The 17978-nt window shown below is 40.7% G+C and overlaps 1 protein-coding gene across 2 annotated transcripts; it reads left to right on the forward strand.

Moving 5' to 3' along the window:
• Positions 1-4708: 4708 nt before the first annotated feature.
• Positions 4709-9742, forward strand: LOC124869713. Of its 2 annotated transcripts, XM_047367778.1 has the most exons (3): positions 4709-4781; positions 4873-4954; positions 6838-9742. In XM_047367778.1, the coding sequence occupies exon 3, from the start codon at positions 6878-6880 to the stop codon at positions 9329-9331; it is 2454 nt and encodes an 817-aa protein (XP_047223734.1). In that variant the 5' UTR covers positions 4709-4781; positions 4873-4954; positions 6838-6877; the 3' UTR covers positions 9332-9742. The 2 variants fall into 2 exon arrangements, with proteins under 2 accessions (XP_047223734.1, XP_047223735.1); XM_047367779.1 differs by lacking the exon at positions 4709-4781 and having other exon boundaries at positions 4905-4955; positions 6839-9742.
• Positions 9743-17978: the final 8236 nt, after the last annotated feature.

The raw sequence follows: 17978 nt of genomic DNA on the forward strand, positions 1-17978 counted from the left end.
ATTTAATAAAGTATCCCACAAACAGGGTTACTAGAAATATGCATTTTGTAGAGAGGAAAGCTGCTGTGGCACATGGACACCAGCTTCTCCATATGGTATGCCAGAAATGAAGAGGCTTAAAGGGATAAACACAGAATGTTAAGTGAGACGACTGTTCAGTTAAAACAGTGTTCTGTTGTGAATTTAAATTATTACAACCTTAATGTTTACTGCAATAGCCTTTAAAATATGAAATAAATCATCACCTTTCTGAATTTTTATATTTGTCAAAGTGTGCAGTTTGTTTAATGAAATACACAATATATATATTTTAAATAAATTATAAAGTGCACAACTCTTTAATCTAGACTATTTAGTATAATTGTAAATGCAAGAAATGTTAAATTACTGCTGAAGGTCATTCAAAGTTCTGTGTTCAGTCTAACATTTGTCTGGTTTCCCGCAGTCTGTCTCTTCTGCTGCTGCTTCTTACTTTTTAAGGAGTATGTTATCGTAATTTCATTAAAAGCTTTAAAATATAGAAGAACTTCAAAACCTATTAATGGCTTTCCAGGTCCCTTGTTACATGCTTAACTCAAGGTTCAGGTACTCAGAGTTGACTAAACCTAATACCAGCGGTTCTGGAACCAAACCTAGGAGTTTCGTTTCTGCAATGCCTCCCTGGTTATTTCATGTATAATATCAGTTATTACCCTGTGTGTTCTTGCATTGTTTTCATAGCTTTGTGACTTTAGTCAAGTTCCCTGAGCTTCTTTGCCTTTGTTTCCTCAAAACTGTCATTAATTCTGTTAATTAGACTCCCCTGATCCTGGTTCCACTAATCACCTCCCCAGTCACTGATAAGCCTGTGAGTTACTCTCACTCCTCGCCGGATTATAATCTGTGTACTTTCCAGTCTGTCCTGTTTGCCTAATCCCAAAAATATCCCAATGATTTTAAAGAATCTTAAACTAAGCCACTTTAAATCTGCAGTAAAATTGGAGCCCAACCCAGCTGGCATTTTAACCTTGAGTCTCTGTTGAATCAACATCAGGTAGTTGAGTTGGATAACTGTTTAATTTTGATTTGATTTTGCAAATCTAATCAATGTTGAAATAGCAACGTCATTTCTACATCATGTCTGGATGTTGGAACAATGTTATTTTTCAACTGACATATTTCAGCAACATTTTTAAAAGTCATGTTTGTAAAAGTAATGCTGATTAGACATACAACTCAAAAACTGTTGATATTTCAATGCTGAATCCATGGTGAGTTAACAACACCAATTCAACTGTTTGGTGTTCAACATTGTTTTGTGGTTGAATTCATTTTTTTCTTTAAACTGACATTATTTCAACAACATTTAAACGTTTAATGTCAGTTGAATGCCAGCTGCTTGTTTTAACCTAACAGAAGATATTTGAACTTCAACTTTATTCACATCGAGGTGGAAAGACAACGAGAAACAAGTTTATTACATCAAGTCTGTCGGAAATTGCAGTGTAGAAACAAATTAGTTGTATTTTTGTCTTTGTTGAATGTTGGAACATTTGGTGCAGCACATATAAGCTAAATTATACAGATAAACATTGCTGACTAATGGGGCTATGATGAAGTTTTCTTTAAGAAACTTTATATAAATATGTTAATGTAATGCCTTTAGTCCCTCTGTTCCCCATCTGCAGAGGGTTCAACATGTGCTTAGTATTCAGGTCATAACCAGTCTTATGTCTCTGATTTACACTCCTACCAGCCAGCTTGTCAAGGCTCGACCCACCTCTTACACACTGGTATGTTTGAATGGCTCCAGGCTACAACTGAACCAGAATTGGGCAGAAAATGAAGAAGTAAGTCTGCCTTTCACTTTCAGGTTTACACAGTGGAATTTTCCAAAGAGTCTCATATTCTCCAGGGTTAGGGTTCGGAGGTTATGCGCCAGCCTTAGGCTATGAAGGTCCGGTAAATCTGTTCTTATTGCAGAGCTTAACAAGACTGAACTGGCTTTACTACTGCATTATACATGTTCTACATAGAATTCTTTTTTAAATTAAATTAAACAGTGTAGAAATGACGCATTACCTTTTATTCTCCACTGTTTGACATTAAATGATGTAAATATTTTATTTTCTAGGATAGTTGGGATCAACAAAATATCTCTTTTTTTGTTGTTGCTAAAAGCCAAAAGAATGAGGGAATTTAAAAAAATTTACCTTGGTGACCTGTGCTACATTTCTTCCCCCTCTCTTTACCCTACTTTTAAAAAACGGTTAAAATAAAGGCCACTAGTGCCGTAAAAAGAAACCTAAAATCAGTTTTTGGCCACCCCTCAGTGAGCAATGGTCTCAGAGGCTCCACCACTGTTCAACCACCATGTTCCATGTAAAGGCTGTACAGGGAACATTAAGAAAGAGAGCATTGGTATTTATTCAAAAGACACCTGCTCTACTGGATCTTTCATGCTGTTTACTGAATGTTAGGAGAAGTGACATTTAGAAAGCTCATTTCACAGAAATAACAGAAACAACACAAGATTTTCAGAACATGCCACACCAAAGCCGTACATCTCTGAATATATTTATTTTACATCATCTAAGTAGCATCTGCTAGAAGAATCATTGCAAAAGGTTTCAGTAAAATAAAATTGTAGCTGTATGATTATTATTAATGGGTTTTATGTTGATGATTTTGATTTTTAAACTAACTTGAAGAATTAACTATATTAACTAGAAAACTACCATAGAGACCCGTGTTCTCCACCTGCAGCATGGTCTCCAGGTGTTCATACATATCTGTGACCCACCATCCTTCCAGGCGAGGAACAGCCCGGCAACCTGTTCAGGTTCTGCTTTTCACTTGTTGACTGCTGGCATGGACTCTGGGCTCATGTGAACCAGAACTGAACAGAATCTGAAGAACTTGTTGTCTTTCACATTCATGTTTGCACAGAGAAATTTTGCTGTTGGTCTCATATGTCCTTTGGGGTTTTTCCCATAATAGGCTGAGCCCCCTGAGTTTAGGAAGGTAATTTAGTCATTTATACAAACAACCCTGGATCTATTTATTATGGACTGTTTATTTTCTAGGTATTTATTCATGTTTTTATTTTCAATGCAGAGAGTTAGGAAAAGGTGTCATTAAGGGCTGAACACGGTTACTATTTTTCTTATTTAAATTTTTGTTAACATTTATTAAGTTAATCATTTAATCTAAAAGTCAAATTTTTATTCAGGAATAGTGCATACCCCAAAGTAAAACACAAACAATGACATCCAATTTAAAGAAAAAATGGAGCTCTAAAAACTACTTAGAAAAGTACGTATTTTCTGGTGCTGCACGGTGGCGCAGCTGGTAGCACTGTTGCCTTGCAGCAAGAAGGTCCTGGGTTTGACTTCCGGCTGGGGGTCTTTCTGCATGGGGTTTGCATGTTCTCCTCGTGCAGGCGTTGTTTCTCTCCAGGGACTCCAGTTTCCTCCCACAGTCCAAAAACATGACTGTTAAGTTAACTGGTCTCTCTACATTGCCCTTAGGTGTGAATGAGTGTGTGTGTGGTTGTTTGTCCTGTGTGTGTCTGTGTTGTCCTGCGCTGGATTGGCGACCTGTCCAGGATGCACCCTGCCTCCCGCCCGTAGACTGCTGGAGATAGGCACCAGATAAGTGGTATAGAAGATGAATGAATGGTATTTATTTATTTTTAAGAAACAAATCATGGATATTTAGCATATTGAGAAAGTTGAACATGATGAGTTATTTAAAATAGACGTTTTCTCTCAATTATCCACCCATCCACTTGGCATATCATCGGAAGCCTTGCGGGGTCACAGGGGACTGGTATTTATCTCCACCAGCTGCAGGGTGTGCTGTTCACTGGTTTCCAGTCTACAACACAGAGATACACAGGACTGACAACCATGTATGCACAAAATAGCATGTGTGTTTTTGGACTCCTGAGCCAGTACCCAGAGAGAACTCACAGCTGCATGGGAAGAACGTGAAATCTGCACACACAAACCCTTGGCTGGGATTCAAACCCAGGATCTACATGCTGCAAGGCAACAGTGTTGACGACTGGAGTCAGTTTTTCAGAAAAAAATGTTCTTTATTTTTGTGTCTCTATAGGAGCAAACAGGTCAAGCCATGTGAACGTTCATCCAAACACAATCATAAGACCTTTGACTTTCTTTCTCTAACATTGGGAATTGTGTCTGGATCGTGTCTGTTCAAACTGTGCATTAGCTCCAACAGATGTGGCCTGTGCAAACAAACCATGACTGCGGTTTTCAGTCACAGTTTTAACTTAGTTACACGTTTATTTGTTTCGTTTTAATTGCCAATAAATTGTATATAACCACAATAAGCAACATGAGTGAATGAAACCTTTTTAGAGTTTTATTGTTAATTGGTTAATCAACAATGGATTCTAACCTGAACTAAAATGAATCTGTATGAACCTCAGTCCTGTTTTTAAATGATTATAAACATGATTTTAAACAGAGGTTCTGTGTTAAATACCCAGAACCTGCTCAGCTCTGCACTGTTTCACAGAAGTGGAACATTTACAATAAATGGGTGAGTGTCTAGAGGAAACCGTTCAAACATGTAGTATTTATGTCACTATGAACTTGGGTAACACCAAAAAGACAAAGAACTTTGATTTTTTTTACTTTTGAGAGTGAAAGTATGGGAGTGTGAATGTTTCATCAGTTCTTTCAGTTTTGTTCTGAAGCAAAGAATGAGGTTATAAAAGGAGCTTCAGTAAAGGAAAGCTGAACTCGTCCTCCGTTCTGAGACACAGACTGTTGGTAAGTTTCTGAACGTCTTCACTTTGACATTTTTAAACTAAATTCTGTTTGGCTATTTTTGTTGGATCCTGACAATAATCTGTTTCTACAGTTTGTGAATAAATGCAGTTTAGCCAAAGAGCAGCAAGAGAAGGTGAACCACAGAGAGCAGAAAAAACACAAACATAAGAAAGGTTTGTTTCTATCTATCTTCACTCCAGCAAGGACGTAACTTTGGGTCTAGCATGGGGGGGGGGTTAAGCTCTCTACCTAGTTGTTTATTTATTGAATCATTTACTTTTGTAAAAGGCTAATTTTCTGTTCCTGTTTCAGAAATTCATTCTAATATTTTTACTGTGATTACCATAACTTTCCAGTTTTTCTGTTCCACATCAGTTCAGCAATTAATAAAAAGCTGATTTTTACTTCATCTTTTGGTTTTAATTTTCTGTTAGTAGTTTAAGTGAAGGTTGAACCTCTTATAACTGGTGAAAAAAACATTTGGCTGAAGCAGATAATAACACGTTTAGTGATATTTAGAAAAGTCTTTCTGCTCTGTCCGTCCGACTAAAGTTGTTAGACTCAGAGAAACTATGTTTACGGTGGCTCAAATAAAAGTGCTTCTTTTCCCATCTATATAAATTACTTTTTTTATTTTTTATTTTACTCTCTCACTCTCTCTCCCACATCTGAGGCTCCATTGTCATACTTTCTTACATTTCTAAAAAGAAAACTGCTACCTTATTTTAAAGCACAATGTTAGAAAATTGGAGAGAAATTAGAGAGATTAGAATAAGGTTAGCTTATTCCAATCTCCAAAATTAGAATAAGATAACCCTTTAATTGCAGTGCATTTATTCAAAGGGAAAGATTCTACCGACAGACAGATCAATTGATCCTAGGGCTACTCCTAGGAGCGTCCTCTGGACCACGCCTTTTTTTTATTTTATCATTTCTTTTCTTGTGGCCTTGTCACTCTATGGGAGCTGGGGTGTGGGTTAAAGGTGGCGCCGGCCCTAGTCTGGATTGATGGCTTGGACAGTCTGCCTGTATCAAGTTCAGAATGAAAGGGACCACCAGGGTCCGGGGGCTTGCCGGTACCTGGACCTGGGAGTATAGAGTGTGTATGGGGAGTGTGAATGAGAGTACAGGGTCCATTCTTGTATGGCTTTACATTGGCTATTTGCGTGTGAGTGTTTGTATATGTAAGTAAGAGGGTGGAAAGGTGTGATTATGACTGTGTGTGCCTTTTTCTGTCAGATTGGATCTTGGACACTCCCCCCCCGCATGCATGCATGTTGGGCCTCTGCTTGGGAGGGGTGTGCTCTTGGGAGGGGTGTGCTCTTGGGCCTTTTCTAGGGTGTTATCTTGTATTCTCTTTATCCTAATTTCTTTCCTCTATTCTTGTCTCCTCTCCCGTTACCTTTTTGCCCTATCTCTATCCTTTCCTTGCTTCTTTTTTTCCCTTTCGTTTACATCTCTGTCCATTGCATTAGAAATGATGCCAAAGCAATTTCTGATAAAGCTTTTTAAATAATATCAAGCGGAGCATCACAGCAAAAGCTGTAATGCTTTACTTGTGGAAGTAAATTTTCTGGGCGTTGCCTTGGCTCTCAGACAACAATTATGAGTGCTACTCTGCCGGACAAAAAAAAAGTAAAGAATAAAGTAAAAAAGCTTTAGTTTAGTTCACTTTATAAAACTCGCAATATCTGTGACTCAAATAATTTTCGTGAAAAAATTATTTGTAAAATTTTGGAATTTTTTTCTCTATAGAATAGATTTACACAAATTAAAGGTTGAATTTTATTTATTAATTTTTTCTGTGTGAGATTATGTTGTTGCGATAAAAGCTGAGTTTATTTTACACATTTTTACCAGGGGTCCAATTAATGCTGCAGATGCTGCATATTTTAGATTTTCTGCTTTGGGTTCTAATCGTGTATTAAAATAATTTCAGTGTACCTAAATAGATGACCCGATTGACCATGATTAGACAGTGCGATATAAAAAAAATGTTTTACTGTTTCAGAGGATTAAATCATTTGTATTGGTGTTTCCTTTTATTTCACTACAGGCAGACTGACAGCAAGGAAGAGTCAACACTGACAATCAAGATGTGCCTGACACTGACTATAACTCTACTCATCATTGTGGTTGTAATAATTTTGCTACCCTGGCTGAACATCGTCACGCTGGCAGATGTGTTCACATCCGGGAGGAACCTTTCAAAGTTGGTAATCCCAACATTAGATGATATGACGATATCAGGAGCTTTAACACTGACAGATACAGTGTTTTTCATAAGGTCAAACTCAATGACAACAATGTTCCTGGTTATTGTCTCTGTCATATTTAGTTTGCACTGGTTCGACATCATTACTTTGACACGATTCATCCCCTCAGGATTAAATAATACTAAAATTTCAGGAGCATTAGCAGTGACAATCACAGTGTTTCTCACTCTGTTGAACTCACTGACAACAACTCTCTCAGTTGCTGTAAATGTCATGCTTTGGGTCCATTGGCTGAACATCGTCACGCTGGCAGATGTGTTCACAGCAGGGAGGGATAGTTTAAAGTTGGTAATCCCAACATTAGATGATATGACGATATCGGGAGCTTTAACACTGACAGATACAGTATTTTTCATCATGTCAAACTCAATGACAACAATGTTCCTGGTTATTGTCTCTGTCATATTTAGTTTGCACTGGTTCGACATCATTACTTTGACACGATTCATCCCCTCAGGATTAAATAATCCTAACATTTCAGGAGCATTAGCAGTGACAATCACAGTGTTTCTCACTCTGTCGAACTCACTGACAACAACTCTCTCAGTTGCTGTAAATGTCATGCTTTGGGTCCATTGGCTGAACATCGTCGCACTGACAGACGTATTCATGTCGTTCACCATTGGATCAAAATACACAAAGACTTGCATTGATTCAAAGCCAGGAGCTAAACGACTGGCTGAAGTCGTTAAAGGAAAAAGCACTCTGCTTACATCACAAACAGGCCATCTCCCGCTTTACAAAATTACACTGGAAGAAAAACAAATCAGCATTAAAGGGTGCAAAAGTTTCAGTTTTGGAGAGAAATCCATGAACTGTAACCGAAACATCATTCTTCTTGGAGCCAAAGGTGCTGGGAAGTCCACTGTCATTAATGCGATGATAAATTACGTTCTAGGTGTTAGATGGGAGGACTCTTTTCGGTTTAAGTTAGTGGACGAAAGTCAAACAAAATCACAAGTTCACAATCAGACACCAGAAATCACCGTGTACAAACTCTACCACCAGGAGGGTTTCAGAGTAAATTACTCACTGACTATTGTGGACACTCCAGGCTTTGGAGACACCGGAGGCATAGACAGAGACAAGGACATCACAGAACAGCTGCGTAGCCTCTTCGCTGATCAGGAAGGTGTCGGTGAAATTGATGCCGTGTGTTTTGTAGTTCAGGCCAATATAACTGAACTGACATCAACACAAACATACGTGTTTGATTCAGCACTCTCAATCTTTGGCAAAGATGTAGCAGAAAACATCAGGGTCCTGGTGACGTATGCAGACGAGCAGCAGCAACCAGTTCTAGAAGCCATCAGAGTGTCTGGTGTCCCATGTCCTAAAAGTAATGACGGTCTCCCAGTTCACTTCAGATTTAATAACTCAGTGCTGTTTGCTCACAACAAATCCTCAGTGATAAGACGCATGATTCGGCTCAACGAAGAGAAAACCTTTGAGTTTTGGAACATGGGGACAAAGAGCATGGCCGGTTTCTTTGCTAGTCTAAATCACGTCAGAACCATAAGGTTGACAATGACCAATGAGCTCCTGAAAGAAAGAAAGCATCTGGAAAGTACAGCTGAGGAGCTGCAGAAGCAGGTTAAACTCGGCTTGGCCAAGCTGCAGGATATTAGGGAGACCAATGAAAAACTCCAAGAGCACGAAGCAGAGATCAGGAAAAATGGGGACTTTGAGTTTCACGTCACTTTGAAAAAAGTTGAGCAAGTTGATATTTCTCACACTGGACAGTACATCACCAACTGTCTGCAGTGTTATGTTACCTGTCACTATCCTTGTGGTATACCTAATGATGATGGTAAAAGAGGATGTTCTGCAATGGGGCAGGACGGTTACTGTAGAGTGTGTCCAGGGAAATGTTTTTGGAATGTGCATTCTAACCAGAGGTTCAAATGGGAATATCTAGAAATTCATGAAAAAAGAACAGTGAAGGAGCTGAAAGAAAAATACGAGAAGGCCTGCGGGCAGAAGGTGACTTTGGAGGAGCTGATTAAAAACCTGCTGTCTGATTATAAATCTGTGCAGGATGATGTGATGAAACTGATCACAGAGGCTGCAAAGTGTCTGAACAGAATGAAAGAGATAATCCTGAACCCAAATCCCCTTACCACTCCAGAATATATCGACATGCTCATTAAAGGAGAGCAACAGGAGACCAAACTGGGCTGGAAGGAACGAGTTCAGGCTCTGATGAAAATAAAAGAACAGGCAGAGATCATAGCTAAAGTAGAGAAGGGAGAGGAGATTCTGGCTCATCAGTGATCTGCTGATGCCTTCAGAACAAATCTAAACTCAGACATGATAAACCAGCAACAGTTAAATATTTGCAATATTTCAATAGTTCCTCTTTATTGTTACATTTTTCACTTGTTTCATTCTGCTTTTAATAATAATTTTATATTATTTTGGTGTTGTTTTTTTTTCTTTTCTTTTTTTATATATCTTGGAGACCGTTAATGATTCTGTGTACCAGCTTCCTGCATGGGGTGGAAATGTATATTTGTTCTGCTTCTAATTCATGCAAATGGTACTGATGTAAAAACACATGATATGAACTGTTTTACTCTTTTCTGTGTTGTTGCATGGATGGAAAAATGAATGCAATTTATAGAAGATAAATTTTTATTTCAAACACAGACATCTTCTCCTCATTAAATCACAAATTGAATCTTTTGTTCATAGTGTTTCTTCATCATTGTGTGATGCATTAGACAATGCAGGCCCCTTGAAAAAGAAGGTAATCATTCATAGGAGGCTAGCTCCTTGGTTTAATTCAGATCTACTTTAAAGCACAATGTTAGAAAATTGGAGAGAAAATGGCGCTCTACACACCTAGAGGATTCCTGCTTAATCTGGAAAAATAGCCTACTGTTGTATAAAAAGACACTTCATCAAGCTAGAACAGCTTATTTCTCATCATTAATAGAAGAGAACAAGAATAATCCAAGGTTTCTCTTTAGTACAGTTGCTAAACTTACACAGAGTCATAGCTCTGTTGAGCCATCCATTCCCTTAGCTCTTAGCAGTCATGACTTTATGGGATTCTTCCAAAATAAAATTGATTCTATTAAAATTAAAATCTTTGACATACTCCTGAAGATGATTACTTCATCCTCAGCAAGTGAGACAACATTGGAAATAACTGTAGAACCTGATTTGTGTTTGGACTGTTTTGATCCTGTGAAGCTTCCTGAGTTATCAGAAATATTAGCTTCATCTAAACCTTCAACTTGTATGTTAGACCCAATCCCAACCAAATTATTTAAGGAAGTGTTCCCTCTGATTACCAGCCCCATTTTAGATATGATTAATCTATCTTTAGTAAATGGATCAGAACCACAGGCTTTTAAGTTAGCTGTAATTAAACCTTTACTTAAGAAACCTTCGCTTGATCGAGATGACTTGAAAAATTACAGACCTATATCCAATCTTCCATTCTTATCTAAAATGTTTGAGAAAATAGTTGCTAATCAAATGTGTGAACATTTATACAGCAATGACCTGTTTGAAGAGTTTCAGTCAGGTTTCAGAGCTCATCATAGCACTGAAACAGCTCTGCTGAAAGTCACTAATGATATTCTTATGGCCTCAGATAATGGACTTGTGTCTGTTCTGGTTCTGTTAGATCTCAGTGCTGCATTTGATCCAGTCGATCATAATATTCTCTTAGAAAGGCTGGAATATGCTGTAGGGATCAGGGGAACAGCGCTAGGCTGGTTTAAATCTTATCTGTCTGACAGATTCCAGTTTGTTCATGTAAATGATAAATCATCTTTAAACTCCAGGGTTAATTGTGGAGTAACACAGGGTTCAGTACTTGGGCCAATTCTCTTTACTATATATATGCTTCCAATAGGTCAAATTATCAGGCAGCATAGGATAAATTTTCACTGTTCCGCTGATGATACTCAGCTTTACTTATCCATAAATCCTGATGAGCCCAACCAGTTAGATAGACTACAAGCATGTCTTGAAGATATAAAAACTTGGATGACGTTAAATGTTTTGCTTCTAAATTCAGACAAGACAGAAGTTGTTGTCTTTGGACCAGAGTTTTTAAAAAAGAAACTGCTTAGTCAATCACTTAACCTGGATGGCATTAAATTGACCTCTGATAATAAAGTAAAAAACCTTGGTGTTACTTTTGACTAGGACATGTCATTTAAATCCCATATTAAACAGGTTTCTAGGATTTCCTTCTTTCATCTCCAGAACATTGCCAAAATTAGAAATATCCTGTCCAGGAGTGATGCTGAAAAACTAGTCCATGCATTTGTTACTTCAAGGCTGGACTATTGTAATTCTTTACTATCAGGATGTCCACAAAATGCAGTTAAAAGCCTTCAGCTGATTCAAAATGCTGCAGCAAGAGTTCTGATGAAAATTAAAAAGAGAGATCATATTTCTCCTATTTTAGCTTCCCTTCATTGGCTCACTGTTAAATCCAGAATAGAATTTAAAATTCTCCTCCTCACATATAAAGCCCTTAATGATCTAGCTCCATCATACATCAGAGATCTGATTGGTCCATATGTTCCTAACAGAGCACTTCATTCTCAGACTGCAGGTTTACTGGTGGTTCCTAGAGTCTCTAGAAGTAGAATGGGAGGCAGATCCTTTAGTTATCAGGCTCCTCTCCTGTGGAACCAGCTCCCAGTTTTAGTCCGTGAGGCAGACACCCTGTCTACTTTTAAGGCTAGGCTTAAAACTTTCCTTTTTGATAAAGCTTATAGTTAGAGTGGCTTAGTTTATCCTGAACTATCTCTGTAGTTATGCTGCTATAGGCTTAGGCTGCTTGAGGACATAATGACCACTTTCACTCTCTTCGCTAGATTCTCACACTACTCTCCAATTTTGCATTATTTGCTGTTATTTCAGCTTTTAACTTTGTTCTCTCTCTTTTCTCTTCCTAGAAGCTACACCTGGCCTGACTCTGTGTCTACTTGTGACATCTTTCTGGAGAGGGGCATCGTCCAAGCTTCTGCTGGCAACAACTTAATGCTCATCCTCTACCGATGATCCACATAGCCCTGTCTTTCAGTGTTTAACCCTTTCTCTCTCCTAGACATGGCTACTGACTGAGCTTCTACTGTAACAAACGCTATTTGCTCTCTTTCAGACTCTAACCTTGAAAACTGGCTCAGAGATTATCTGTTCTTTCTTTCTAGATGAAATGACTAAAGGAGCTACATGCATTAACATTTACTTTTCCTTCCCATAGAAAGTACTCCTGGATCAGTGCTTCTGTGTTCTTTTTGTGTCGCTGCTCTGTTCTCTCTAACCCCCAGTCGGTCGTGGCAGATGGCCGCTCACACTGAGCCTGGTTGTGGTTCTGCTGGAGGTTTCTTCCTGTTAAAAGGGAGTTTTTCCTCTCCACTGTCACTACATGCATGCTCAGTATGAGGAATTGCTGCAAAGTCAACACCAGTGACTGTCCACTGTCTCTACATGCTCATCCAGGAGGAGTGAATGCTGCAAGTCACTGACTGGATGCAATCTGCTGGGTTTCCTTAGACAGAAACACTTTTTATCCAATTTGAATAAATAACTGAATCTGACTGAACTGTTCAATGGTTAGGATTAATTGGAATGTATGAACCTGACTGTTGTGAAGTGCCTTGAGACAACATGTGTTGTGAATTGGCGATATATAAATAAACTGAATTGAATTGAATCCGCTGGTTACTCTGCTTTGAGGGGCGGAGAATCAGACTCGTATCCTAGTGTTGCCACACTTCAAAATACCCCAGTTAAAATCAAAGGGAGAGTAACTTTATTGATCCCCTCGGGGATCAATAAAGTATCTTTGAATTGAATTGAATTGAATTGAACTAGTTGTGTTTCATGTTATTTTGCTGAATTACTACAACACAGTACAGCTCGAAAACACAGCTTATGTTCAGAGATTTCACTTACACTACACGAGAGCGCATGCGTGCTTACCTCCAAAACAGAGCGGTTGCTAAGGACATTGGTGCGTTCGATTTAATAGGCTGGGAGATTTTACACAGGTGGTGCACATACATAAAACAACGCTGCATGCATTAGGACAGGATGAACAATTAATCAATTGGATCTTTTATTAACCCCAGCTCCTCTGAACAGCACAAGTTTGGATCAAGTGTTTATTATGTAGGCCTAAGCAGCAGTGGTAAAAGTAGTTTTAAATTCTTTCCAGTACTCAGGTATATGGGGTTACTAAAAGATCCAACGTTAGAAGGTAATATTTGTAGTAATAGTTAATATATATTTAAAATCAATGTTCCTGAAGACATGTGACCTGTACCATCATAAGTGTTGATTGCAACAAATACAACAGGAGGAAACAAAACAAATACAAAATAAGTTAAGGAAGTTTTGAAAAAATAAATCCCGCAAACATAGAACAGCAAAATTGAAACTATTTCAGGAGCTGCAAATGTTTGTTAATCCTAATCTCACTGAGTCACATACCATAAAGAAAACTCTGGCACCAGCTCTTCTTCATTTCTAAGTAAACAGACATTTCCTGGTGCAACACAGTTACTTGAAATTGTCGATGGGATCATTTTAATTAATAAAATTATCCTCATCCAGATGTTTACTGTCAGCTCTGGGTTAAAGAAACTGAGAAATGGTCACAAAGGCAGTTCACCGTGTTTCTTTGGCACAAGCCTGACAGTGAAGGAAGAACGTTCTGTATTGAATCTGGTGGAGAACACTGTGCAGAAAACAAAGAACCCAGAGGAGTTATTGAGTTTATCAGCATAGAAAGCGTAAGAGCTCAACCTGTTATACATATTTATTTATTACATGTGTTATTTTGTATTAATACATTAATGATTGTAAAAAACCTACTCACTGGAGCTCACACAGAAAGAAAAACGTGAAATTATCATAGTGAATTTAAAAAACAATTGAATTATAGACAACATACTTCCTCAGGAAGAGAGATTGCTGCCAAGTCATTGACTGAGTGCATCTGGAGGGGCTTCAATAGAAAACATTTCACAGATTAGATTAATAAACTGAATTTGATTGCTTTGTGTTATGACTGGGATTAAAATGTCAGAATAACTGGTTTGATCTGACTTCATATTTCTGAACATAAATTAAATCTGTGTGTCCTTAAAGTGCGCTGAGATGACATTTATTGTGAATTGGTGCTTTATAAATGAACTGAAACGATCTAAACATTAATGGTCACTCAATCATAACTATTATTACATTTAGTTTTATTTTCTGCTGACTGGACAAATGGCAGAATCAGAATCAGAATCAGAATCAGAAAAGCTTTATTGCCAAGTACGTTTTTGGACATACAAGGAATTTGTTTTGGCGTAGTCGGTGCAATACAGTACAAATTAAACAGTACAAACATATCTACAATATAATATAAATATAAGTGCACAGTTTTAAGTGAGTGAGAGTAAATATAGAGCAGTATAAGATGCAAGAGCAATACAACAGTGCAGATGATCATTGTGCAAGTATGGCAGTGCAAGTAAGCAGGAGTCCAAGCTGAGCGTTAATGTAACGCATAGAGTTACAGTTTACAGGTGTCCTGTCAGCAAAAAAAGGGGGGGTGTGGGGGAAAGGGGGAATGTCAGGGTGGTTTCCGGGCTTTGTTAACCAGGCTGGTGGCAGATGGGAAAAAACTGTTCTTGTGGCGTGAGGTTTTGGTCCGGATGGACCACAGCCTCCTGCCAGAGGGGAGAGTCTCAAAGAGTCTGTGACCAGGGTGGGAGGGATCAGCCAGAATCTTCCCTGCCCGCTTCAGGGTCCTGGAGGTGTACAGTTCCTGGAGCGACAGTAGACTGCAGCCAATCACCTTCTCAGCAGACCGAATGACACGCTGCAGCCTGCCCTTATCCTTGGCTGTAGCAGCGGCGTACCAGATGGTGATGGAGGAGGTGAGGATGGACTCAATGATGGCTGTGTAGAAGTGCACCATCATAGTCTTTGGCAGGTTGAATTTCTTCAGCTGCCGCAGGAAGAACATCCTCTGCTGGGCTTTCTTGATGAGGGAGCTGATGTTTGGCTCCCACTTGAGATCCTGGGAGATGATGGTTCCCAGGAAGCGGAAAGATTCCACAGTGTCAATTGTGGAGTCACAGAGGGTGATGGGGGCAGGTGGGGCTGGGTTCTGCCTGAAGTTCACAACCATCTCCACTGTCTTTAGAGCGTTGAGCTCAAGGTTGTTCTGGCTGCACCAGTCCAACAGATGGTCCACTTCCCATCTGTACGCGGACTCGTCACCATCAGAGATGAGTCCGATCAGGGTGGTGTCGTCCGCAAACTTCAGAAGCTTGACAGACTGGTGACTGGAGGTGCAGCTGTTGGTGTACAGGGAGAAGAGCAGAGGAGAGAGAACACAGCCTTGGGGGGAACCGGTGCTGATGGTCAGGGAGTCAGAGACGTGCTTCCCCAGCCTCACGCGCTGCTTCCTGTCAGACAGGAAGTCAGTGATCCACCTGCAGGTGGAGTCGGGCACACTCAGCTGGGAGAGCTTCTCCTGGAGCAGAGCTGGGACGATGGTGTTGAAGGCAGAGCTGAAATCCACAAACAGGATCCTGGCATAGGTTCCTGTGAAGTCCAGGTGCCGGAGGATGAAGTGAAGGGCTAGGTTGACTGCATCATCTACAGACCTGTTGGCTCTGTAGGCAAACTGCAGGGGGTCCAGGAGGGGGTCGGTGATGTCTTTTAGGTGTGAGAGCACAAGGCGCTCAAAGGACTTCATCACCACAGAGGTCAGGGCGACGGGTCTGAAGTCATTAAGCCCTGTGGTCCTTGGCTTCTTGGGAACAGGGACGATGGTGGAGGACTTGAAGCAGGCTGGCACATGACATGTCTCCAGTGAGGTGTTAAAAATGTCTGTGAAGACTGGAGACAGCTGATCAGCGCAGTGCTTCAGGCTGGCTGGTGAGACAGAATCCGGACCAGCAGCTTTCCGGGGGTTCTGTCTCCTGAAGAGTTTGTTGACGTCCCTCTCCTGGATGGAAAGAGCCGTCCTCGGCGTGGGTAGGGGGCTGGTGGGGGGGAACTTCAGGGTGGGGGTTGGAGGTGCCAAGGCCCCTCTTGAGGATGGGGAGGTGGGGGTGGTGGATGGTGGCTGCAGCTGTTGGGGGGCGTCGTGGGGGATGGTTGCAGGACTGTCCCTTTGTCTTTCAAAGCGGCAGTAGAACTCGTTCAGGTCGTTGGCGAGGCGTCGGTCGTTGATGGAGTGGGGGGCTTTCGGCTTGTAGTTGGTGATTTGCTTGAGCCCTTTCCAGACAGACGCAGAGTCGTTGGCTGAGAACTGGTTTTGGAGCTTCTCAGAGTACAGTCGTTTGGCCTCTTTCACTGCCTTGCCAAACTTGTACTTGGCCTCTCTGTATATGTCTTTGTCCCCACTCCTGAAGGCCTCTTCCTTATCCAGTCTTAACCTTCTGAGTTTAGCTGTGAACCAGGGTTTGTCATTGTTGTAACTCACCCTGGTGCATGATGGTACACAGCTGTCCTCACAGAAGCTGATGTAGGAAGTCACAGCCTCTGTGTACTCGTCCAGACTGTTGGTAGTAGTCCTGAACACATCCCAGTCTGTACAGCCTAAACACGCCTGGAGATTCTCCACAGCCTCACTGCTCCACTTCCTTGTCGTCCTCACAACAGGTTTGCAGAGCTTTAGTTTCTGCCTGTATGCAGGAATCAGGTGGACCATGATGTGGTCGGATTGGCCCAGTGCAGCACGTGGGACGGCGTGATAAGCGTCTCTGATGGTGGTGTAACAGTGATCCAGAATGTTGTCCTCTCTGGTCGGACATTTTATAAACTGTCTATATTTGGGGAGTTCATGGGTGAGATTACCTTTGTTAAAGTCGCCAACGACGATTACTAAGGAGTCCGGGTTGGTCCGCTCCACACTCAGTATCTGGTTGGCGAGCATGCGCTGTGCGACCTGCACGTTAGCTTGCGGCGGGATGTAAACACCGACCAGGATGAACGAAGCGAACTCACGGGGGGAATAGAAAGGCTTACAGTTTATGATGAAGGCTTCCAGGTCTGGAGAACAGTGCTGCTGAATCACTGTCACGTCGTTGCACCAACCACTGTTGAGGTAAAAACAGATTCCTCCACCTTTCGTTTTGCCGGAGAGTTCCGTGTCTCTGTCCGCTCTGTAGAGCTGGAATCCTGCCAGCTGCAGCGCAGAGTCCGGTATTAATCCACACAGCCACGTCTCCGTGAAGCACAAAACTGCCGATGAATAAAAGTCCCTGTTTTTCCCCAACAACAGTTGTAGTTCCTCCATTTTGTTGGGAAGTGAGCGCACGTTAGAGAGAAATATTCCAGGTAACGGTGTTCGTAGTCCACGCTGGCGAAGACGTACCAGCACCCCAGCCCGTTTCCCTCTCTTCCGGCGTTTCACCGCGTGAACAAAGGTGAGCGCACCTTTGACCAGAATGTCCAAACATTCCAGAGCAGTAGGTAGAAAAGTGGGAAATAACTCCTCTGGTGTAGTAGCCCTGATGTTCATGAGTTCTTCTCTGGTGAGAGAGCTCCGGGTACCATCACAGAAGACCGTTTTAAAGCAAAAAACAAAACAAAACAATGCGAACCAACACGCCGAGGCGACCATCTGCGGCGCCATCTTGTCATTCTGACCAGACAAAGCAAAGGTTCTCCTAGAAGCTACAACAGTTTTTAAGCTGACTTTCATGAGACCTGTTGTCCCAGACATAATCTTAACAGCATGGCGTACATATTATCTCACACAGCTGCAAGGCTGAGAAACCATTACTCTAAGACTAAATAAGAGAAGAATGGATCAACACTGAGGGGTTCTAAGACTTTTGTCAGTTCCTGTAGAGAATCAAGGAGCAAATCAAGCAAGGAACTAAAATATTCTTTAACATAATCCATAGAAACAGTCAAGCTAATAAAAGGAGGGAAG

Source organism: Girardinichthys multiradiatus, chromosome 6 (genome assembly GCF_021462225.1).
Source record: "Girardinichthys multiradiatus isolate DD_20200921_A chromosome 6, DD_fGirMul_XY1, whole genome shotgun sequence".
Classification (NCBI taxonomy): Eukaryota; Metazoa; Chordata; class Actinopteri; order Cyprinodontiformes; family Goodeidae; genus Girardinichthys; species Girardinichthys multiradiatus.

Coding starts and splice junctions, on each gene's coding strand:
- LOC124869713 (XM_047367778.1), top strand. CDS start 6,878: ATGTGCCTGACACTGACTATAACTCTACTCATCATTGTGGTTGTAATA.